The sequence below is a fragment of the Vigna unguiculata genome, chromosome 4 (assembly GCF_004118075.2).
Source record: "Vigna unguiculata cultivar IT97K-499-35 chromosome 4, ASM411807v1, whole genome shotgun sequence".
Classification (NCBI taxonomy): domain Eukaryota; kingdom Viridiplantae; phylum Streptophyta; class Magnoliopsida; order Fabales; family Fabaceae; genus Vigna; species Vigna unguiculata.
In genome coordinates, this window is record NC_040282.1 from 3,012,758 (window position 1) to 3,036,525 (window position 23,768).

Sequence of the window (23,768 nt, forward strand, 5' to 3'; positions counted from 1 at the left end):
ATTTAACATTTTGAAAAATGATTTTTTAACAATTAAATTTTAACAATTTTTTCTTATAACTTGATGTGTTATTTTTAATTTTTTATATTTCAAAATCACTTAAAAAATAACACATCAAAATATAAAAAAAAATTGTCAAAATTTAGTTATCAAAATATCATTATCCATTAATATCATTGTCTTCAAAATGTAAGAATACCGATGGTATTATGCATGTATTCCATTTTTGGTGTGCTAATCTAAACTGAAATGAATGGAGGTAGAATTGAGAGTTTGTTTGCAAAGGGTGTGGTTGTGATTAGCTGACAGAAAGAGAAGAGTATATACATCACTTCACTTCCGTAGGGAGAATGAAAGTTCCTAATATGATAAAACCTATAGGGTTTTTAGCCTTAGACTTTAGACGATAGTGGAACAAATTAAGATGAGGGTGAGCTATATATGTTAACAAATATCTGCCACATCTATAGCTTCTAGGCTTCTTATTACCACATGGGTATGGTTAGTCTACACCTCAAGTTGGGGACAAATGTTTCTAGACAGTGACAAATTGAAATTACCATAATATTAAGATACCAAAGAAATTTAATAACAATGAAACATAAACAAATTCATATAAATGGTTAAAATATCTATTTTAATTCAAAATCTTGAAATAATAATTTTATGAGTTCTCCTATTTTCATTTTATTTTTAATAGTTGAAAATCTAAATATAAGTTTAGGTTCAACATTAAATAAAAATAAAAAAGTTAAATATAGGAAGACAATAAATAAATTATTTTAAAATTTTGGATTGGAAATCGTGTTAATATTTTATATGACTTAAACTCGTCTCATTATCATTAGCGTTGTCTTTGATAAATTCTTTCTCAAAAAATTCATTAGTGACTCACTTTAAATTTCCAGCACATTGTTTTAATAATTATTTTAAATTTTAAACTTTAATGTTGTACATCATATTTGTACACTTAAACTTAGAAAGATTATATTTTATTTGTGTAATTAATCATGATTAGAGTTTAAGATTCATAATATCTTATGTTGATTGAATTCATATTTCATTAATATTATCATCGGATAAATCTTTTCTAAAATGAGCCATGATCGACCCACTTTGAATTCCTAATACATTGTTTTAATAATTATTCTAAATTCTAAACCTTAATATTTTATTATGTTAGTGCACTTGGAAAGATTGTGTTTTAGTTATGTAATTAATCATCATTATTTAGCTCTTATGTTTGACAGCTTACCAACCCAGGTGATGGATGAACTCTGTGTTTCTCTTTTCTCACATTTACTTACATATATAGTATTAATAATGATTTCAATGATTTTTTTTTATACAAGAACCAAACAACCAAAAAGATACTGTCAGAGGAGCACATGAAGGAATTCAAATGGGAGAGGGATCAATTATTGTGGCCATAAGTTAATTAGTGTGAAAAAAGTTGAGTAAAGTTATGAATCCATTTAATTATACTATGTCTAGTTAAAGTGCAAAAGTGTAGAGAAAATTTAAAGAGACTAAAAATGGGAAACTTCTATAATTTCATACACGAAAAGGTAAAAGTGAGTTCCCCTCTATTCTTTCACTCTTAAGAATATATAAAAAAAAATGGTAAATTTAATACAACAAATACTATCATATTTTGTTTTTAATACGACAAGGAAACATTTTGAATCTTTTTAGTTGAGGTAATTAAGCCTTCTTATATACCTGTGTTAAAAAATCATGCAAATAAAAAAAAATTAAACAGTAACTAAAAACCACTTCTTTTGAAGAATAATAGAAATGGGATTGTGTTTTCCCTTGGTATCATTTTCTAATTTGCTTTGGCCCTTTTGAATTAAAAAAAGTGTAGAGAATTCAACTTTCCTATCATTTTTTTTCTTATACCAAATAATTTCAGATAAAGTCTTATTCATTTTTCTTCTAATTTACAACCTTCGTTTCACTTAACATGACGTTTGGAAAGAAAAATAAACAAAATTACTTATTATCGAACAAAACCAATAATTCATAAAATATTTTTTCAGGACTATCCTTAATTAATGCTACATAATTAAGAATATACATAAGTAATTAATCCTGGAGATATGAAATATGTTAAGAAATTGTATAACTTTTTATAAATGGGAAATATCATTTACATTTCTTTATATACAGTATATAAATGGGAAAAATAAAATGAAAGTTTTTATATAATTAATTATCACTTAATTGTGTGTTTGAATGAAACAATTTAAGAAAGTAATTCTTTTATTTGGAGAATTTAAATTTTTTTAAGTAAAATGACTTATTTGGATGAAAAAATTAGAAAGAAATCGAAATTGAGTAATTCTTAAAAGATATTTCAAATCATTAAATTAGTAGAATTTGAAATTCACTAAAAAAAGAAAGGAAATTGAAATTCCACAAATTTTGGAATTCTCCATTGTTCAAGATTAGATGTGTCAATTTGACTCAAACGACCCAAATGACCTAGAGGGGTTTGGCCAACCCGACGACATACACGAGTTGGGTCGGCCTGACGACCTATACAGGTTCGGCGACCTATATAGGCCCGACTTGCCCAACGATACAAATAGGTCCGATCGACCCGACGACCCAGACAGACCAACCGACTCGACGACCCACATGGGCCCGACCAACTCGACGACCCAAACGGGTTGGCTTGAGACAACACCGTCTTAAATTCGTCTAAATTTGACAAAGTTGACCTCGACGGGAATTTGGAAAGATTCTGACAAGTCAGCACTGGCCGAAATTTGGCCAAATGTGACCTAGTTGGCTTCGACCTAAATTTAGCCAAATTGAATTAAGTTTATGTCGATCAAAATTTTGCTGAATTTGGTCGAGTCAACTCAATCAAAATTTGACCGAATTTAAATATTTTAAGTTGACAATTATATTTGTTAAATTTAATTTCAAAATTAATATATTAAAAAAAATATTATTAAAATAAAATTTTATCTCACAAGAGAAATTCAATTATTTTATCCAAACAAGAAATTGAAATGTAAGGTATTTCAATTACTCTATCCAAACAAATTATTTAAAAAATGAAGGAAATTTAATTGCAAGAATTTCAAATGCGCATTTCAATTTCTTAGAATTGTTAAAATATTTCATCCACACATAAAGTAAAGTTTCTCCTCGATCACGCAATTTTTTTTACATAAATCATACACCTTTTCAGAATAAATTTATTTCTTCACTATTCTTCCTATTTCTTTGATTTTTTTCGAATTCAAAAAACAATGCTTAAAAACAACGATATTGATTTCCAAATAGAACAAGAAAACGGATTAAGTATGTACCAATGAAAAAAAAAAGGTATACCATAGTGAAAAAAAGATGAAGAAAGTTTATAGTGCTATTCCATTATTGAAGGTAGCAGGAACTATAATGAATGTCAAAATCAAAGATAGGGTTTAGAAAAAAAGGGTTTGCGTGAATGATTGATTCATTTCCCACTTTTGTCTTTGCATGATTTGAGAAGAAAATTCTGTCCATAGTTCAATGGTGTCTTGCTTTTGTTTAATTTGTTTAATGATAACTATGATAATGGGACTCTAAATTTGACACTTGTATATCTTGCAACATTTTATAGTATAGAAAGAATCAAAGGTTAGAATAATTTATTGTTAGAAATTGTTTATTACTAAAGTTGGAGGAATAATGTGCACCTAACATGGAAGGAATCACACTAATCACATCAACCATATCATACCAATCATCTTTCTTCTCAAAGAATGGAAACCCGTGAACTCTCCTCATATAAATTTTGGCACATTTTTTCACAATTTCACACTCCAAAGCATTTCAAGGCCAATTTTTATATCTAAATCTTATTTTAAATGTAATTCATCTTATTTTAGAAATTTAATTTACGTATTTTTTTTGGAATGCTTATAAAGACGTTTGTTCAAAAACATATTCATACACATATTCTAATGTGTGTGCAGATAAAGGAATCAATTATTCCTTCCATTCAATGAATTCATAATTTTTTAACTTTTGTATCAATTATGATGCATGCAAAGTTGTGTAATTGTTAGACAGTGAAATAAAAAGGTAAATATATGATAATTTTGGGCATAACAAACCATAACTTTAACTAAGTCTATATGATAGGTATGATTGAAAGGGTATTGTCCCTTAAAATGAAGGATATAGGATGTTTATGTTTGCACATGGGCAGAGTTGAAAGGAGTGCAATGAAAATGACCAACAATTCTATTCATACGCCAAACATAAACATAGGGTCATCATTATATAGTTATTTTGTGCATGTTGTGTCAAAAACCTATGCATGCACCTAGCTTTAGGTTTAATAATAATCATTGAGCAAATGACATTTCTATCCAATGACTTTATCATATGTTTGGTTTTTTGTATGTTGAAAGAAATTCATCAACTATATCTATCTAAAAGGAAAAATAAAACCAGTTTATGTCCAAGTCAAAAACAACATTTTAGAGCAGTTAATGGAAAATAACTTATACAAATCAATTTGCATAAGCTTATTTTTCTTAGTTTAGGAAGTTGTTTTCCTTCTTAAAACTACTTACAAACAAATTTCTCCCACCACCTTCAGCAAAAAAAGTGATAGTGGTGAAAGAAGAACTGTGTTTGTTTGACTTCATGACCTTACAATAATTAACATTTGCTATTTTCCATAATCTCACTTGTTTAAGAAACGCAAGAGTTTCAATTTCACTGATTCCTAGAAAGTATCAGTTAAATAAAAGTTCATAAAAAGTATGGTAAGGGATGGGGTGGGGGAATACATAAACATACGCGATCAAACATTAAGAAAACACAGAGAAACATGTTATGTCTGTATAAAAAGGAATATAAAGAGTAAATCCTGTATGTATGAGAGGTACCCCAGGTTTTTTCTGCTGTCCCTACATGGCTAAAAGTTGTCCATAACCAATTTTTTAATCAATTTGATTAAGCTGCATGCTTATAAATCCCCTTCTTCCACTCATAATAAACCCTTCTCATGATATTTGATGCAGTTTCTTTCTTTTCTTGCTTTTCTCTGGTTTGATATGCCACTTCTATATTTTGCTAGAATTGTAGTAAAAAACCATTGGCAAGAACATCACATAAAGGATGCAAGTAGGTATCTCTTTCTCTTCCTATGTTGCTTTCACTCTCTCTATTTTGCTCTTTCTGTATGCTTTATGAGTGTATAATATGTTTCATCCAAAGATCATGCAGGGCTTGAAGCTGAGGGAGAGTAAGATTATGAAAAAGATATTAAACATTGATAGCTTCAAAGGAGAAAACCAGAATTCATCAGAGGCCAGAAAGGAAACTCCTAGTTTGAATCAAGCACCTGCATACTCAAGAAGACATTTCTATCATCAAACCAAAAAGTATGAGGTCATAGTAATATAAATTCTTGAACAAATTTTTCTATGGCACTTTAATCCTTTTCTAGCTATACATCACCTTTGATGCAACTCTGATTTTGGAAATTAACTTGCACAAGGATCTTTGTTGGTTCCTGGAATATTGGAGGCATTACACCACCCAAGAACTTAGATATGGAAGACTGGCTTGACACAGAAAATAATTCAGCAGATATTTATGTTCTGGGGTAATCATTTGCTTTTGTTAATTAAAATTATATGTAAGAGTTAACTGCATAGAAACTAAACTGTTGGATTCCTATTATTTCATTATGATGTACTAGGTTCCAAGAAATTGTACCTCTAAATGCAGCAAATGTACTTGGTCCCCAAAACAGAAAAGTTTGTACGAAATGGAATTCTCTAATTGGAGCAGCCCTTAACAATAGAACACCAACAAAGATGGTTGAAGGAGATAGAATAGCTGAATCACAGAAGATATATCCTTTGAAGGAACATAATTGTGCAGAGGGAGAACATCAACAAGACTTTCAGTGCATCATAAGCAGGCAGATGGTGGGAATGTTCATAACCATATGGGTTCGATGTGACCTCTATCAGACAATCAGGCACTTGAATGTTTCATCTGTTGGCTGTGGAATCATGGGCTACTTCGGAAACAAGGTTTGTTTTGACATGTTACAGAGAAATAGAATGCATGTTTTTGTTTTCTTTAACTAAACAAATAGCTGTTTGAGAATGCAGATGGCAGTTTTGAAACATCAAATGAATTCTTAGTTCTTTTATTGATCTTAAAATACAGGGTTCGGTATCAATCAGATTTTACTTGCATGAAACAAGTTTCTGCTTTGTATGTAGTCATCTAGCATCTGGTGGAAAAGAATCAGACCGAAGACAAAGAAACGTTAATGCAACAGATATTTTGTCCAGGACAATCTTCCCCTCTGGGCCTCTGCAAGATAGGCCTCAAAAGATCATTGATCATGAGTAAGTGCATATTAGATTGTGTAAAACTTACACCTTTTTTAAGACCAGAGATATATTATCATTGTATATGAGATATGTAACTATTTCCAGTTCCTCAAACTGGTTTTGATCGAGGAACATTTAAGTAATTGGGTATAATCAGTTTATACAAGTAGAACACATTCAATAGAACTTCATCTAAAAAGGGTACCTGGTCCCATGCAGCCGAATAGTCTGGCTAGGAGACTTGAACTACAGGATTTATATGCCAAACTCTACAACACAATCACTGATCAAGAGAAGAGAGTGGGAAACCTTGTTGAAATATGATCAGGTAATGCTTGTTCAAATTAAAAACCGTTTAAGGTAATGGTTTTTATTAATTAGTCACTACTGTTTTGAGTTCAAGAATTTAAACTCCACTCAAATTATGTATAGCTGAAGCTGGAGCTGATGGAGGGCAATGTGTTCCAAGGTTGGCATGAAGGAGTTATAGAGTTTCCACCTACATACAAATACCGGCCAAATTCTAAAGATTATCTAGGTTGTGATGAGCAGCATAGAAGCAAAATGGGGCGTTCTCCAGCATGGTAAGCATACATCAAACAATTTGGTTGATTCTGAGGTCCCTTAAGAACATGATGGTGTAGAGTATTGGTATTGCAGGTGTGATAGAATAATATGGTTTGGGAAGGGAATGAGGCAAATCCAATACAACAGGAGTGAGTCAAGACTATCTGATCATAGACCTGTACGAGCAATGTTCACAGCAGACATCAAGGTGGCAGTGAATTGAATATGGTTCAAAATGTTACAACAAAAGCTTTCGTCCAATACATTTCACTTCTCATTATACCATTTCTCAAATGAGGTCTATCCTTTAAGGATCCAAGACATGTGTATGGTAGGCCAATTGTCAGACTTTAATATTTTTGGTTTACTTTTGCCCTACTTTTTGTGTTAGAAAATACATAAGAGGCCTGAGAAAGAGTTGCTGTCAATATTTTTTGGAGCAGAGAAAAGGGTGATCAGCTGATGCAAAGTATAGTAATTTGTCATGTTTGTAATTTTAATTCATACAAGAAACTGGTATTAAGATTAAATTCAATATTCCTATGTTATATGCTTAAAACTCATCCACCCCTAAAACTAGGATGACAAAATGAGCCGGACCTAACGAACCTGACGGAAAAAGCATGGCAAGAAATTCAATCCACCAGTCCGAAACAGCCCAGCTTCTTAAGTCCGCTGGCCCGTCGGGCCAACCCGCGGGCCAAAATGGTCGGCCCGCTGCCCGTATTACTTACTAAAACAAAGACCACGTGCACAATTTTTTTAATATTCCTTTCTCACACACTACGCCCAGACGCCTCACACACTCTGCGACTGCGAGACTGCAACTCTTCTTCTCCGCTCTCTACTCTGCGCCACACACATACTCGCTTCTCCTCCACCCACGTCGCCGCTGGCCACCACGAAACACGCTGGCCACCACGTCGCCGCTGGCCACCACGTCGCCGCTGGCCACCACGTCGCCGCTGGCCATACCTGCTTCTCCTCCACCGTGACATCCACCACGTCGCTGGCAGCAGCGAGAAAACAGCGCAGTGCACGGAGAACGCAGAGCCACCATCGGACTGCGATTGGCGAACGATTCCGACCGCCACGACCACCGCGAAGACAGGTTTGTTCGTAATTTGCGTTCTGGTCCCTTTCTCCCGATTTCGTAACCTAAATTCCTGATTTTCGTAACCTAAATTTCTGATTTTGTGATTTCCGACCACTACGACCCATTCTGTGAATCGTAATTGCTGTAGCTGCTGCCGTTAATCGCTGTTCATTCTTAAATTTTCCTCCAATTTCAATTTCGTAGCTTTGGAGGATATGCTATCCTCGGCCACTGCACTTTTTTCTATTGTATTAATACTGAGTAATGTAAATGAAATTTTTGGTTGTTCCATTGCTAGACATTCAGGGGTTTAAAGCAACAATCATATTGATGATGTCCGTTGAACTTGGAAGGAGGGCATTTAGAAAGATAGGGAACCTAATCTGATAGAAGGGAAAGCTTTTATTCTTGTTGAATGTAATGTATAGATCTTGCATATAGTCCATGTACATAGCTTTTTATGACCCATTATATGTGCTCTCCATATAAAATAAAACTCTGCTGCTAGTCTTCTGAACCTGCCTGAACTGAATCAGTTATGTTATTATATATTGCAGGGTTATCTGTTGTGATAATTTTCTTGTTTAATAGATAATTGTTGTTGTATTCTTCAATTGAAGTTTTTGCAGGAGGAAAGTTCCTGTAGATATACATGAGCAGCGATTCTACATGTGTTTTTTTTTTTTACTGTTATTATTTTTACTTGCAAATCATGTCGATGACCCACTCTGTTTGCATATAGTTTGAATCCAAGATATAAAAATGATAAAGACAATTGCTTAGTTTAAAAATTTAGTTACTTAAAAAATAATAAAAATTAGTGCAGATAAAAACCAATAATCCCCTCTATTAATGCTAGTATAAACACATGGATTAGGAGCATGTACATCCGCTTCTTACCGTAGTTTTTCCCAGTTTTTGAGTCGTTGCTTTTCCTCTTAAACCCTAATCCATAGGGTTTCGATTCGAAACGACGACAAAATTTCTGCGAAGTCAGCCAGACGAATAGCTTCTACCTTTGATTCCTGTCTGCAACACCGGTAAGTTTTTCATCCCTATTCGCTCTCCATCTCCGTCCTATTTTTGTGAATTTTGTAATTGCTCATGTCCAGGTGCAATGATTCTTGATAAGTTTCGTTGCTATGTTTTAGGTTTGCAGCGGATAACCTAGGTTAAGGTTTTCGCGGAATAGTAAAATCCAGCAATTGATGAACTCATTTGATGTATTAAGATTCTCTTATTTTCTTTTGAACGATTTTCGATTAGGCTTTGATAGAATTGAAGATTTCTGATTCTCTTACTTTCCTTTGAGTGAATGATATTGTTGGCTGTCTTCGATTAGGCTTTGATAGGATTGAATATACAAAACTATTTGCTTAGCGTGATTGATCTGTATGAAGTGCTCAGTAGAATGTATGGAAATTGACCCTTTGGTTCCATGTTTCCGTCAACAGATATAAAAATGCCAAAAGTAAAGACAAATCGTGTTAAATACCCAGAGGGTTGGGAGTTAATTGAGCCTACACTCCGGGAACTTCAAGCAAAGATGAGGGAAGGTTGGAAATTTACATCATGTGCTTGCCTTCAAATATTATATTATATTATATTATGTTGTATGAAATTAGAAATTAATAGTTTTATATCCTTTATGTGGCAGCTGAGAATGATCCACATGATGGTAAAAGGAAATGTGAGACACTGTGGCCAATATTTAAGATTGCACACCAGAAGAGCCGCTACATATTTGACCTCTACCATCGGAGGAAAGAAATTTCTAAAGAACTGTATGAATTCTGTCTTGATCAAGGATATGCTGACCGCAATCTAATTGCTAAGTGGAAGAAGGTACCTAAAATATGTTTTTATTCTATTTTTGAAAAAGCTTTTGTTTTTTCTATTTCTTTTATCATAGATTCATTACATCCCTGGCGTTTATTGTTATTGAAGGCTTAATCATCTCTTTAATTTTAGGCTTCTTTAGCGTTTATGTGTATAGTAGAAAATGGTTTATCTGGTATACATAACATTCACTGCTATAGCAGCCATCCTGCTACACTGCTTTAGGTTGCATGCTTGCATTTCTCTCAAACTTTTAACCATGATTTTGTCATTTGTAAACTTGTTCTGAAAAACATCTTGTGTCTGTTTCAAACAGAAATTTGTGATTACACATGATTCTAATGTAATATAAACATACTGGTTTTGTTCAGATGGGTTAAATTTATACATAAATCACATTGCTTCAAACTCGCTTTTAATCAAAAACAACATTATAAAGTCAACATTGTCCAAAATTAAGTTAACTCATTTTCATTCTGATATTGAGTACTTGTGAAATGAGAAATATGTTAATGCTGTACTCATTTGTGCCTTCTTGAAGATGTTAATTGTTTTATGGTGTGTTTGGTTCTCAGCCAAAAAGTGTTAAAAACAATATTATCGTATTACTGGTACTTAGATTTTAATTTATCTGTGTGGGACGTTGAGTACCTAAATCATTATGTTTTTGGTCCGAATTGCAGCCTGGTTATGAACGTCTATGCTGCCTGAGGTGCATGCAGCCACGCGATCACAATTTTGCCACCACTTGTGTTTGCAGAGTTCCGAAGCAACTTAGGGAGGAGAAGGTGATTGAGTGTGTTCATTGTGGATGCAAGGGTTGTGCAAGTGGAGACTGATTGGACAACAATTCTTGTATTGGTGTAAGTGGAGGGTTTCTTAGTACTAATTTCGTCAAGCCTTTCTTTATTTTCTGTTGTCCGAAACTCAGATGGGACACAATTTCTCCATTTGTATTGTTGTCTACTACATGAGTGTTGTGTATTAGGTATATTATTTATATGTCTAGTTCAGAATCTGACTTAGTTTTGTGCCTCTTCTTCTTTGTTAGCCTAACATGGTGCAACTTAATCAATGGGCTTAGAAGAATCTTATTATTATTATTATTTTTTCGAAGTAAACTATTTTTGTGAGAAAGAACTCAAAGTGAAGCATATTCCGTCAACTTATTCGAGAATTTAATCTTTAAATCCAGTAGACTGCAGTATCTTCAGAAGTCAAACTCGCCAATCCCATTCTTCATTTTAATTTCATCTTCCCAAAAATCGGGAGCTTTAACACTTCCATTCTTCAAATATGTGCTAAAAAAATATCAGAGATGACTATAGTACCTTTGCCTAACACTGCTAAACCTCCAAGCTTCTTTGGCCTGGTAGTCTTCTTCCACCCCACCTTATCCTTAAATAACCACTATATTATCTAATTAACAACCACATCACCTATTTATCGGAAAAATGAAAAATTATACAGTAAGATTCAATTGAAAAATATAATTTATTTGAGTATTTAATAAATCATAAAAATTTAAAAGAGACTAAATTGAAAAGTTTCAAATTTTATCTTATATTTTAAAAATTAATTAAACCTATTTTTAATAAAATTATATTTATATTAGTTTTTGAAGTCTGTCAAATAATAATTGTAAGTTTACTTTTTTTTTAAATCTTTTTTCTCAAAGAATTAACCTAATTTCTAAAAATTACTTCATAATATATATATATATATATATATATATATATATTATTTTTCGTAATTTAAAGTTTCAAAATAAGTTTATGTTAGATATGATTTTGAAAGATTCACTTTTAACTAGCTTTTTAAAGGTGAGATATGATTTTCTATATCCAATTATGAGAGGTGAGATATGAAAAATATGTGAGATTTATTTGTACTTTTATTTTTGGCTAATCCTTTATCTACTTACTTTTATTCATTTTGTTCTCTGGCCTTAAAAAGAAAGGTAGTTTAGTTCTTTGTTTGTTAAGAAAAAATAAATTCAACTTGTATTTTGCATTTAGTCTTTTCCATTTATTTCATAAGGTGAAATAACACATTATTGATATGATTTTATCTTTATCTCACATGTCTAAATAATATTTGATGTTAAAGGTGTTTAAACATTGCAGTTTATTTAAACACAAATATTAAATTTTTAAATCTCAAAGATTCAATTTCTCTTGGTTCCAAACTAAGAAAATTTGAGCATCAAAGATAGCTATGAGGATAAAAGATAAGGTTTATGCAATTGTGTCTAAAAAAAGTAGCAATTTGGAGCAAGTAGATTTGAACCTTAAATTTACCAATGTAAATTTTATAACACTTATGCATTGGAGAGCAAAACATAGTAGAATTCTTCAACCATTTTCTACACTCAATATAAATTATTTCCGAATACATCAAGATTAAACCATTTGATGAAACTGCATAAATTATTGAATGACAAAAACTTACAACGTAGACACTCAGTATAAAAGGAAAATTAGGCGTCATTTGTCTTGCCTCCCTCCCTGTCTAACAATATTTGAGCATTCAAATTCATGTAAAATATGAAACTAAAGCAGTAATCATTAACAATAAAATGTAAAACATGGTAGAAGAGTCACTAACAATTGCATCTCTAGACCTAGCTTGAGACTGAAATTGGGAGTTTGAGGGATGTTACTCCCATCCAAGCATGGGAAAAAATAGGAACCAAAGAGATAGTAACTTTAAGAACTATAAATTATTACAATAATCGTAATTGGCATGAAAAAAGAAAAAAAAAAAAAACTTGTATCAAACCCCAGTGTATAGAGCCAGACTCTACTAACAGGCTGGCCTCACGATTTTGAATATACAAGGTTATATTCAAACAAACTTCGTCAAGAGCACTGCAAATGCAACTAATTCCTATATTGTCCTAGAAGTAGCTGATAAACGGTTTTTTGGTGGTAGCATTTGCACAAAATCCTTTGCCTTTCATCACTTGAAGTTATTTATTGATATTGAAATATCAAGATTTTCCAGCAATCTCTGAACAAAGACATTACAAGTGTGCTATTAAGGGGACAACCACTCTTTTCTGTATTCCTCAATAAATCTTCAGGAGCATTGAATAGTCCTCTTTTACGTAGACCAGTAATCATTATCTTATAGGTAACAGCATCAGTTTTCAAACCTTTAGCAGGCAGAGAAGAAAAGAAATCCATTGCAGCACTTAGCTTTCCAAAGCTGCATTCCATGAGCATAATACCTCGAGTTACAAATATTAAGATCCAAATTCATCTTCTCAAGTTTCCTAAACAATGATGCAGCCTCAGCATAAAAATGGCACTTAAGTGACCATCCAATATAATGGCATGAATTTGGAGATGAGGAAGTTGGTCATGCTTGCGTATTGTAAAAAATTCTCTTACAGCTACAGGTTTCCCACCTTGGTACCCCCAATAAGAGTTATTCAAGTGACGACATCAAGATTTAGTCCATTATTAATCATGCCATCCAAGAAATGGATTAATGAATTGTAAGTTACAGCATTTGGTGAGCAGCCCTTGTAAATCATTAAATGAAATACCTTTTGTTGGGAACTTCACATCTACCTTAATTCTTGGGGTGCGAGTTACTATATTTGTTGAGCAATTTCGCTCAATTTCAATTAGTTTTAAGGTTAATTTTGCTGCAACTCTATTGGGTAACGTTTTCAGAAAGGGAATCATGGCAGATGTGCAAACTTTTAGTGCCATAGTTGATAGATTTTGCATAGAGGGCATGCTTTCTATGGCAAAAAGCACAACTAGGTTTCATGGTTCATCGGGGGTGGACCCTGATGTTTCCATCTTACACATCAATTATTAGGGTTCAATCTTTGCAAAATTTGATGAAAGACACCATAAAAAGTGTCAAAATTCATCTTAAAATCAATTGCCGAAACGAGACAGGATTTCCAAACACTGATTTCCCATACCTCAAGCACTGAGGCAGACGAGATAGGATTTCCAAACACCTCCCCTCCACAGATGCCTTTCAGAACAGACGAGTTTATTAGAGTAGACTATTACCACGATAAGCAATAGATTTTGGTTGAATGGGTTTACAAGTCATTTCGACTCTACGAACCCGAGGAAAGGCTGCACAGCAGTAATAGGGGCGTTAAGACCGGAGCTTTTTGTAGTGCTAGCAGGAATGCAAGTGAATGAATCCCATCCCCTAGCGAGTGAAGTGCTTACGCCCCTTTCTCTAAGAGAAAGAAAGGGGCGCTTACGCCCCTTTCTCTAAGAGAAAGAAAGGGGCGCGCTAGCGTTTCAATAATAATAGAAAGGTTAGGGGGCTGAGAAAAGCTTGCTGTCTACTTCTCGAGCCTTCACTGCCCCGTTCTGTAACTTTCCTTCTTTAGTCCGTCCACGAAGCTGTCAAAATATATAACATACCTTGCTATCCTCCCAGAGACTGCACATAATTGTTCTGTAAGCTGTAACATCCAGATTGCAACATCTTTCTTCCATTTTCTTGAGACCTTTGATAGCAGCACATGTGTTCTTCCATCTTCATATTAATAACGTTATTAACATTTCTTTCACTCCAAAACAGGTATGATTTCTACGGAAATTGTAAAGGTGGGGAAAGAAGAGAGTCATTCCTTGTCACTACATACATGCTGCTTTGACTAGTTATTCAAAGGCTTATTACTGGTTATTGCCTGGAAATCGAAACATAATTTTGTTCACAAACTGCAAACATGGAGTAAAAAATGTTTAAATGATTGGTTTTTTTTTATCTAACCTCACTGCTGTTGAGCTTCTTCCCTGCGTGATAAGTATACTGTGGCTGGAACTACTTGGATTGGATATAACCATTGGAGGGTCTTGGGGTCTGTAGCCAATCAGCAATGAAGAGTCAAATCTGCCAGCATGGGTAAAGCCAAGAATGTAGGTTATAAGAATTTACATTGGATATTTTAATACAGGAATACACCAATTATGCAATCAAGATATTGATTTTAACTTATTTCCAGGAAGTAAGTATAGAACAAACATTAAATATTTTTGGTAAAAATATAAACGAAAAAGAATATTAGATTGGCAATAACAACATGCAACAATGTCAAGTACTACATTGTTTGTTGCGTTATTATATAGGTTGTTTGCATACCACTCAGATTGCATAAACACTGTGTGCTGGTATATCAAGAATACAGAGGAAATAAGGAAGGATTAAATCCATGTCAACATAAAAATGGTTATCGTCTGGCGATAAGAACACATTAAAAGTTAAAACACATTTCAACAAAAAACAACATTTTACCGCCGTGTTTCAATTTCTCTGGCCAAAACGAAACAGGCGTTATTTCAAACAAATTAAACATTATTAAGTATAATTGAAAGCTTATGGTGTGATGGTCTAGTAGGAGTCTAGGAATACGGCTTTTTTGATGAGTTATTTATACTCTTAATAGTATAAAATATTGTATCCTTATGCTGCACAAATTTTGACAGGCAGAGATTTTGTATAAGGGTCGGAATGAACACCTCTAGTGTTCTTTATATGAAAAAATACAACACTAAACAACTAAACTCACAAAGCCAGTTGGAAGTAAAAAAGAGATGGATGTAACATTTTCAAACACCAGCAATTTCATGAACTGATAAAATTTACTTCTAAATATCAATAAAAACAAGATGCTATCAGCTAGTTTCCTTTCAGGACCAACCCACCAACCGAAAGATTGAATTCCCAGGCACTCAATCCAAAGAAATGGTGACAGTAAAGTCAGAAAAGAACAGGAAATGTCTTGTGACCTCGAAAATTCTGGTACTACAAACCACCTAAGAAGCCTCAGTCTCTGGCCAAATACACATATATGTACATGACAAACAGATCGAAAGGAATAAGAAGCTAGTTGACGATAGATGAGACCTACCTAATAGTGACAAACTTGTTGGTGCCATGTTTTGCCCAATAAGTCCTCAAATCAATAGGATTAGAAAAGTTATAACCCTCAGCAGCAAGTTTCTCCAAAACTTTTTTAAATGCTCCTATACTCATTTTTCTTCCAGCTATCCTTGCACCACGCCGCTTGGTACTCATAGGCAAAGGATACACTGACATGCCTGTTGTGCAACATGCAGATTGCCACCCTCCAGAGCCCCATCTGTAACACTGTTGAGATGCTCCTGTGCATGAACAAACAGGGATTGGAATACTTGAAATATCCATGTCAATTCCATTTATTACAATTTCAGTAGTTTTCTTTGGAACTCTTGCACGATGAACTGTGGGAGCATTCTCATTCTTTGGCACACGTGGTCCCCTCTTGGACTTCTTAGCCTTGGGAGATTTCGGCACCTTCGGGCTCTGTCTTTTCTTACGAGTTCCCCCGGTTACCTTCTCAACAACAGGTTCCTCTTCCACTTCCCTTTCTTCCTTCGGCAACTCCGGCGGTGGAATCATTTGAATTTGATGTGCCGAAGATGTCTCCGGAATACCACCATAGTTATGATTTGTAGGTATCATATTCATATACTTGTCTCTGTAACTACTAATCCAAGCATCCCTCGTGTATTCCATAGGGTATGTAGCGTGGGACATACCAATGTCTCTGTGGTGAAATGCCCCATTTGTGCCAGATAAAACTGCAGCATTGCGCCCTCCGATTAAAGGCTTTTCCGGCATGGATGACATCAGCTGGAGCCCCAGGTGGCTCTTAAACGATGTGGCCGGTTCATAGTAACCCCAGTTGCGGATGGATGACATCTCTGTAGTGGAAAATAAATTGTATCAGAATAGTTGAACAAGAATTTCTATCACGTATACATGCTAAGTAGCCAAGATAGACAAAAGCACATGGATCTCATCCCATGCATGTGTGTATACGGACTACCCAGGCTAGTTAGATTCATTTTCCTACTTATAACTGTTAAAAATCTGTTAATAAATAGAAATTTACATTGAGATTGTGTCGATCAACATATTTGATGATGTTTTCTTCCCTTTCCCTAATGAACAAAAGCATGTACTCAAACTAATCTCGAACCTGAAACTTTGCTTTCCTAGTTTTGACTTTACTTAAGATTAGGTAGGCATATCCTTAAAAGTGAGATTTAAAGGGTTTAGAGGATAAGCTTATTTGAAAAGGTATATAAAATTTTGTCCTGAATTTTTAACTTCAATTTTAAGGGGATACCAAAAAGATTCTTAGAACATAATCTTCACTCCAACCTATAGTCCTAAATGAATTCAACCATGGAGTGAACAATTATATAACTTACATTTAGACAAATTTGAGGCAGCCTTCCACCGAAATATACAAATGTCATTGCCCAACCAAGGAAGGTTCCAATGCTACTGCTTCCAGAAACATCAGTATTTAGCAACTGCTCATCGCCAACCTGCAAGTGCTCAATGAACTGATGAGAAATAGGAAAACGTAAATTTCATCTTTTTTGTTCTTCCTTTTAACATGTATAAAAATTTGGAACCGATTACACCTTAAGAACTACTTAAAGTGAATCTTTAGTCATCTAGAGAAATACTGTTATTCTTCCTCACTCATAAGCAACTAATATGCAGCAATCACCTAACATTGGCTAGCAATAACCAAAATGTTTCAAATCACAAATAAAAATAAATAAATTTTATTTGTTGTTCAGGTTATTCATACTCTTATAGGATATACACAAACTATATTACAAACAGTTAACAGGATATCAAAACAGGATGATTAATTTCTAATATGATAATCAAAGTTGTGATTTGCATTACCTGAAAAAGCTTTCGCCCAACATGAATCACAAATTGTTGTCGTGGGTTTGAGTCCATATGGTTAATATTTTTACTCAATGGTTGAAGCAGATTGATAGCACCGAGAAAAGTTAATGTTGAAACCTGAACAAAGACTAGATGGATTTAGATTTCAATTATGGCACTCTTGTAGTTTGTAAAACAACAGTAGTAGAATTAGAATGTTTACCAAACAAAGAGTACTCTTCATCCTTGAAGCTGGTGCAGATTGTGTTGCAATGGCTGAACCAAGCAAGCTCTCTTGTATTGAATCTAAAGCAGTAGTAGATGCCATTTTCTGTGCTAAGATGGATCCCGCTGTTGGAGTGTGACTCTTAGACAAATATCTTGCTGACCTATGAACTCAAAATAAAGAGTACACTAAATTACAGATTATAAATTTCTTTGGTTGGGAAAGAAAAGCCAACTAGAACTCATTGTGGGAAAAACTGTGCTTATTCACTTCACATTAACACAAAAGAAACCATGCATAGAGACCAAGCCAAAGAGAAAGAAGACAAATATCAATGAATCCTCAGCATTTTGTTCAGGAAATTCTTTAAAAGAAAAGATAATAAATCATTCAATCACCAGCCTTTTCCCATTGTCCAGTTTTTGTGAATGTCTCAACCTGCTCATGTTTAGAATACTAAAATACAATACAATACCAAAATGATAGAGTATCTAAGCTTGTCTAGAGTTTCTCAAAATCTTGTCTTGAGTTTGATAAACTCGTCTAACCTCACAAACTATTAGAGAAAATAAACTTCAATTTTAACATGGTACTAAGAAAATGATAAAACTTTATTTTGTCATCTACATGATGTGGTTCAATAAAAGGGTTGACAGGGCACATTTAATAAAGTTACTCACAACAGCCTATTATTCCTCATTAAGTTACTATGACTCCCACAGATCCATAAACATGCTTCCTGTTCAGCTAACTTGTCACAACAGGTTCACAAAAGAGATATCCGCTCATTATCATCCTTCAAGCACACCACCAGATCTTTGCTTTCAGCAGAAGGAATAATTTGAACATTTGATTCATCTTGATTAGTGGTTGTTGCTGAGATGTCAAGAATAACAATATCACCAACCTGTGAACAACAAAAATAATATTTTGTAGCAGCCAGCTAGTTTTGGATAGACTAGTCAATATCAATTAATACTAATACTAATTATTAAGATAATAGTAAATAGACAACACAGAAAACAATGTCTTATAACAATTATTTGTTAGTATGACATAGTAAAGATAAAAAATTAGAATACAAAACTTCATTGAGTCCTGACTAAAATCCCTATAGTTAGTTAATGCTTGGCTTATAGAACTTAGACGTTTTAGGGAAAAAATTATTCATAGAAGTTCCAATTAAATTTACTAAAGAAAGGGTTCGTAATCTCTCCAACTTGCATGCTATGCGACACACTTTCTCTGATCTTCAATTTAATGAACAAAAGCATTCACCAGCTTTCATTTCACCCAGCTAGCGTATTTCACAATGGTTGGTCCCCCCTGTTACACACCATCATGCCTTCTCGTTAATTCCTCACTCTATGCTATCAAATCCACGAAAATATACTTCAATGAAAAACAGCTCCCTTGTTCAATTCAAAATAAATAAACCACAATGCACAGATAGATCATAACAAAGGTTCCCATTCAAATCAATGGGTAAACTCTGAATTATTAACATTCAATGACAACAGAACCCATAAATTATTTGAAAAACAAACACTAAAATAACATTATTATTTCTCCCTTTCCTGTCCAAATATTTGAAAACAGATTCAAACAAGTAAAAAAAATAAGAAAAGGAAAAATAAAACGCAAGTAAATGCCCCAAGATATCATAAATTAATCAGATGAAGGATCCTATCCCATTATCTGCGGAGACCGTGACTTAATATTAAGAGAAAACAAAAATTAAAACCTTGAGAACTACTATTACAAAGTCATGTTTTGGTTCTATAAAACTCAGAAGTTCCTTATTTTTTTAGGAAGGAGGTGAGGAATGGGGGAGAGTTACAAGCATTCCTTAGTTTATGTACCATCAGAAAACCACTTGGGCTCAGTTGGGGACTCCACAAGTGTAGGATCATTACTCGCAACACACACCTGCTTGTAGATCTCTCTGCATAGAACCATAACATGACTATGCTTCAAGTTGAAACATGGCATATAATACAAAAACAGCCACTCCAACTATAATATGGAACTAGGAAACTAGATCCAGAACAAGTGTCGGAAATAGATGGTTACAGGAAAAATCTTCCGGAAGAAACAAAATCTGTGAATCATCATAACAGAAAAAATTCCATGAAAATTATGAAGAGTATCAATTTAATCAATGAGTGATAAATTAGCATTGTGTAATTCAGAAAAGAACTGAATATCTGCAAAAAATATAAGCTGTTCATATTAAAAGAAACTGTATCATAAATAGATTAGTAATCAACACAAAGAAAATAAAAGCTCATACAATACATGAACTTAAAGAATATTTCATTGTGACTTCAATTACATGACCAACATGATAAGAAAACTTAACTTTTTCAAGTTTCAATTTTATTAGAGTTCTACTCACCCTTTTTCAGAAATATAGCCAACCCAAAGTTCTGATTTATCCCATGGCATATATGGATGACTCCACTGAATCCAAGCCATTCTTTCACTTTTTGGATCAAGACGTGGGAAAGCATAGAAGTCACTTCCACTAACTAGTACCTGCAGTTCTGAATGTCACACAATCTAGTTAGACATAATGATGATGAAACAGTCATCAAGAAAGGGAAACTACCCAATATATGAAAACTTTTAACAAGCAATAACGAAATATTTACCCCCTGTTTGGTTTGGTTTGGTTTGGGACAGTGCTTTTTGTTTTCATGCATTATTTTCAAAAATAATGACAAAAAATGACACCTTATTTCACTTTATTTCATGTTTTCAAACACATGAATACGAAATGGCAATAAGAAAGAACAAAACAATTGCTTTCAACATTTCCTATATAAATCACGGACAACAGGAAACAAAGAAAACTTGGCAATATTTTTAGCAGTTTTAAAATAAAAAATGTTTTCTCATCGAACAGGCCATCATTAAGGATTCATTAAATCTCTTCACAGAATAAACTCACTAGAACAAAGAATTATTACCCTGAACAATTGTTGTAGATGGGTCTTGTTTTCAGAAGAGCAAGAATTTTCCCAGCTTTTAAAGCAAGCTCGCTATTCATCCAACAATCTCTCTTCACACAAAGTCCATTCATCAATGGTATATTTATGGACACGTGAACAACATCCTTTAATTAAAAGATACTTGGAAATTTCTGTGCAATATATAGTGTTATAATTTCATAAAACCATCGGTAAGTATCGTTATGCGAGGACATAATAACCAGCTCTTCTGTCAACAGTAAGCTGAAGCAAGGCATTTGCTGTGAAGATGCAAGTGCAAGCAAAGTGCATCGATGTAATTGACAACGTCAGGGGATGGAGCATTGCCATGTATCTCATTAAGAAGCTGCCACGCATACATGATTCTCCCAGATCTGCACAAGCAATCAACAACAGAAATATAAGTTATGGTATCAGGAACCAAATTTTTTACATGCATTTCTTTTAAGAGATTAACGGCTTCATCTATCCTTTCGCTCTTGCATAGTCCATTAATCAAGATGGTGTAACTGTAAACATCAGGTGCCAAACCCCTCCTAATCATTTGGTTAAACAAAAAAATTGCTTGGTCAAGACGTTCACTTTTGCATAAAGCAATCAACAAGGTACTGTAAGTAGTAATATCAGGGGGTGGACCATTATGGTGCAACTCATTCAGAAGCCTCCACGCAGACAACAATCTCCCAGATTTGCACAGGCCATCAATAAGAGAAGTGTAAGTCACAATATGAGGAACCAAATTCCTAAAATGCATTTCTTTCAAGAAATTCATGGCCTCACCTATCCTCTGATTCTTGCAACAACCATCAATCAATATACTATAACTCCAAACATCAGGTTCCACACCCCTCTTCAACAGCTTGTTAAACATCACAACCGCCACATCAAGACGTTGCGTCTTGCACAAACTATCCAACAAGATACTATGAGTAACAACATCCGGTGCCACACCACTCTCACACATTGCCTTCACAATTTGCCAAGCATACGCCACCATCCCACATTTACAAAAACCATCAACCAACAAATTATAAGTCACAAGATTCGGAACCACACCCTTCCCACACATTTCATTTAATAACTTCATTGCATCATCCAATCTCCTAACCTTGCAATACCCATTCATCAAAACATTATAACTCCAAACATCCGGCCGCGTAACAACTGCATCAAACAACCTCCTCGCCTCATCCACTTCGTTCTTCAAACAATACCCCGCCATCAAGGCCGAGCACACAACAACATTAACCTCACAACCTCTCTTAATCATTTCATCAAACACCTCCCGCGCTTCCACCACCATCCCTTTCTTACACAAGGCATCGATCAAAACACTAAACACATAAACATCAATGTACTCGCCCTTCCTAATCATTTCCTCCACCATCCGAACCGCCTCGTCTAACCGGCCCGCCACACACAACGCTCTCACAAGAGGCCTGTAAGTGAACACATTAGGCTCAACATTGTTACCAACCATCTCATAATACCACTCACACGCCTCATTGACAAGTCCTTCCTTACACAAACCCTCGATAATTCTACTATACATAATTACATTAGGTTTAACATTAGCAACACAAGCTTGCATCATTCTCAACAATCTAATAGCCGCTTCTGTTTTCCCTACATCGCAGAGTCCGTTAATTAACGTTCCGTAGGTGACTTCGGTGAACTCAAACCCCTCCGCCGCCATTTCCTCATAAAACTTGAGCGCCGATGAAACGGCGCCGTCAAGGCAGAGGCCTTTGATTAAGGTGTTGAGCGTGACGACGTCATAGGGGAGGCCGCGCTTGAGGAGCTTTCCGAAGACGGAGAAGGCGAGAGCGACTTTGCCGACGTGGCAAAAGCAGTTGATGAGGATGGTGAAGGTAACATGGCAGGGGATGACGTCGCCGCGGGACTCCGTTTGGGCGCAGAGAGAAATCGCGGCGGGGAAGGACTTAGCCCTGGCGAGGGAGGCGAGCACTCGGTTGAACGCGGCAGCACGTGGGGGAGAACGCGGGTTAAGCTGGCGCGTGAAGGAAGATAGCCGTAACGCTGTCTTCATCTTTGGCTCGAAACGAGACTTCCTTCAAACCATAACATGCTAGTCGGCGAGCTTGCGTTTCAAACTATGGAGGGAGGAATGAGAAACCCGCAGAACGACATAGCCTGGTATCTGCCGCTACGGTATAATTAATAATTTGGTTTTTATATTTAAATTTTTTATTCTAGTTTTTATATTTGTTTTTCATTCAATTAAATATTTAATTTTGTAAAAAAAATGCAATGCATCCTTTTATTAAATTTGAATTAGGGAATGTCAGATGCAAAATCTAGAATTTAGAATTTAGGTATCAAAATCAGGATTATTTCTTATATTAAAATATTTTAATGTTGACACATGACATATTCAAAGACTTAAATATAGGTAGTAAAACATTCATCTTCTCTCGTTAACATTTTATTTTTCAATCTATCAATACAATCTACTTTCAAATTTATCAAAATGGACAACTTTTAAAAAGTTACAAATTTAGATAATTGTAATTTTATTTTGAAAAAGACGTATTCATAATTTCTTAAAAAAATTATCGGTTTAATAAATTTGAGAGTAAAATACGGCAAAATAAATTATTTAAGATTCCTTACAAGAAATAAATTATTTAAGATTCCTTACAAGAATTGAAATTTAAGATTACTTTTCAAGAATAAAAAAACATGTATTTAATTATTTATTTTGATAAGCTAATTGTACGATAAACGAATGCGTAAATTGTTTTAAAATTATTGTATGGAGTAAAAGAGATATGAAAAAGGAATAAATTTTACTTAAAATCGAGAGAAATAAAAAAGAAAAGCTAAAATATTCAGTTATATTGCAAGAGTGATTTATATTTGTGGGATATACTATTTTGAATTGTTTAAAATTTGTGTAAGTTTTTACATAAATATTTATTCTTCGTAAGGTATTGAAT

General features: G+C 34.1%; 4 protein-coding genes across 20 annotated transcripts; 2 read left to right on the forward strand and 2 right to left on the reverse strand.

Annotated features, from left to right (window-relative positions):
• Nucleotides 1-4,734: 4,734 nt before the first annotated feature.
• Nucleotides 4,735-7,603, forward strand: LOC114181741 (type IV inositol polyphosphate 5-phosphatase 9-like). Of its 5 annotated transcripts, XR_003603907.1 has the most exons (9): nt 4,736-5,136; nt 5,230-5,396; nt 5,513-5,620; nt 5,717-6,056; nt 6,196-6,380; nt 6,585-6,693; nt 6,798-6,949; nt 7,026-7,263; nt 7,513-7,603. XR_003603907.1 is itself a non-coding variant. In XM_028068279.1 (8 exons), the coding sequence occupies exons 2-8, from the start codon at nt 5,233-5,235 to the stop codon at nt 7,153-7,155; spliced, it is 1,188 nt and encodes a 395-aa protein (XP_027924080.1). In that variant the 5' UTR covers nt 4,735-5,140; nt 5,230-5,232; the 3' UTR covers nt 7,156-7,509. The 5 variants fall into 5 exon arrangements, 4 of the variants coding, with proteins under 4 accessions (XP_027924080.1, XP_027924081.1, XP_027924082.1 ...); XM_028068279.1 differs by lacking the exon at nt 7,513-7,603 and having other exon boundaries at nt 4,735-5,140; nt 7,026-7,509; XM_028068280.1 differs by lacking the exon at nt 7,513-7,603 and having other exon boundaries at nt 4,735-5,136; nt 5,239-5,396; nt 7,026-7,509.
• Nucleotides 7,604-7,612: 9 nt separating this feature from the next.
• Nucleotides 7,613-10,905, forward strand: LOC114181743 (protein BUD31 homolog 2). Of its 5 annotated transcripts, none has more exons than XM_028068284.1 (6): nt 7,760-8,043; nt 8,985-9,068; nt 9,180-9,251; nt 9,483-9,584; nt 9,686-9,873; nt 10,551-10,905. In XM_028068284.1, the coding sequence occupies exons 4-6, from the start codon at nt 9,491-9,493 to the stop codon at nt 10,704-10,706; spliced, it is 438 nt and encodes a 145-aa protein (XP_027924085.1). In that variant the 5' UTR covers nt 7,760-8,043; nt 8,985-9,068; nt 9,180-9,251; nt 9,483-9,490; the 3' UTR covers nt 10,707-10,905. The 5 variants fall into 5 exon arrangements, with proteins under 5 accessions (XP_027924083.1, XP_027924085.1, XP_027924086.1 ...); XM_028068287.1 differs by having other exon boundaries at nt 7,846-8,043; nt 8,944-9,068; XM_028068285.1 differs by lacking the exon at nt 9,180-9,251.
• Nucleotides 10,906-12,552: 1,647 nt separating this feature from the next.
• On the reverse strand, nt 12,553-22,968 carry LOC114181437 (protein BASIC PENTACYSTEINE2-like). 9 transcript variants are annotated; one of them, XM_028067895.1, is made up of 9 exons: nt 20,788-20,943; nt 20,214-20,361; nt 18,496-18,722; nt 17,813-17,978; nt 17,605-17,727; nt 17,112-17,231; nt 15,764-16,598; nt 14,626-14,745; nt 12,553-14,542 (listed from the first exon to the last, which is right to left on the reverse strand). In XM_028067895.1, exons 7-9 carry the CDS (start codon nt 16,594-16,596, stop codon nt 14,536-14,538), a joined length of 960 nt encoding a protein of 319 aa, XP_027923696.1. In that variant the 5' UTR covers nt 16,597-16,598; nt 17,112-17,231; nt 17,605-17,727; nt 17,813-17,978; nt 18,496-18,722; nt 20,214-20,361; nt 20,788-20,943; the 3' UTR covers nt 12,553-14,535. The 9 variants fall into 9 exon arrangements, with proteins under 9 accessions (XP_027923696.1, XP_027923697.1, XP_027923690.1 ...); XM_028067889.1 differs by lacking the exons at nt 12,553-14,542; nt 14,626-14,745; nt 15,764-16,598 and adding exons at nt 19,036-19,141; nt 19,678-19,760 and having other exon boundaries at nt 17,113-17,231; nt 20,788-22,968; XM_028067896.1 differs by lacking the exons at nt 12,553-14,542; nt 14,626-14,745 and having other exon boundaries at nt 15,476-16,598; nt 20,788-20,942.
• Nucleotides 17,070-20,293, reverse strand: LOC114182029. Its single transcript, XM_028068770.1, has 6 exons — nt 20,214-20,293; nt 19,678-19,760; nt 18,586-18,691; nt 17,813-17,978; nt 17,605-17,727; nt 17,070-17,231 (listed from the first exon to the last, which is right to left on the reverse strand). The coding sequence occupies exons 1-6, from the start codon at nt 20,291-20,293 to the stop codon at nt 17,070-17,072; spliced, it is 720 nt and encodes a 239-aa protein (XP_027924571.1).
• Nucleotides 22,969-23,768: the final 800 nt, after the last annotated feature.

Bases quoted from the DNA above. Each gene is read 5' to 3' on its own strand.
- LOC114181741 (XM_028068278.1), top strand. The intron at 6,694-6,797 runs GTAATGCTTGTT...AATTATGTATAG, and splicing joins CCTTGTTGAAATATGATCAG to CTGAAGCTGGAGCTGATGGA. The intron at 6,950-7,025 runs GTAAGCATACAT...TTGGTATTGCAG, and splicing joins ATGGGGCGTTCTCCAGCATG to GTGTGATAGAATAATATGGT.
- LOC114181743 (XM_028068282.1), top strand. From the start codon at position 7,638: ATGGTCGGCCCGCTGCCCGTATTACTTACTAAAACAAAGACCACGTGC. The intron at 9,585-9,685 runs GTTGGAAATTTA...TTTATGTGGCAG, and splicing joins TCAAGCAAAGATGAGGGAAG to CTGAGAATGATCCACATGAT. The intron at 9,874-10,550 runs GTACCTAAAATA...TCCGAATTGCAG, and splicing joins TAATTGCTAAGTGGAAGAAG to CCTGGTTATGAACGTCTATG.
- LOC114181437 (XM_028067892.1), bottom strand. From the start codon at position 22,858: ATGAAGACAGCGTTACGGCTATCTTCCTTCACGCGCCAGCTTAACCCG.
- LOC114182029 (XM_028068770.1), bottom strand. From the start codon at position 20,293: ATGGCTTGGATTCAGTGGAGTCATCCATATATGCCATGGGATAAATCA. The intron at 17,728-17,812 runs GTAAACATTCTA...GTCTTTGTTCAG, and splicing joins TGAAGAGTACTCTTTGTTTG to GTTTCAACATTAACTTTTCT. The intron at 17,232-17,604 runs GTAATGCAAATC...GAGCACTTGCAG, and splicing joins TTGGGCGAAAGCTTTTTCAG to GTTGGCGATGAGCAGTTGCT.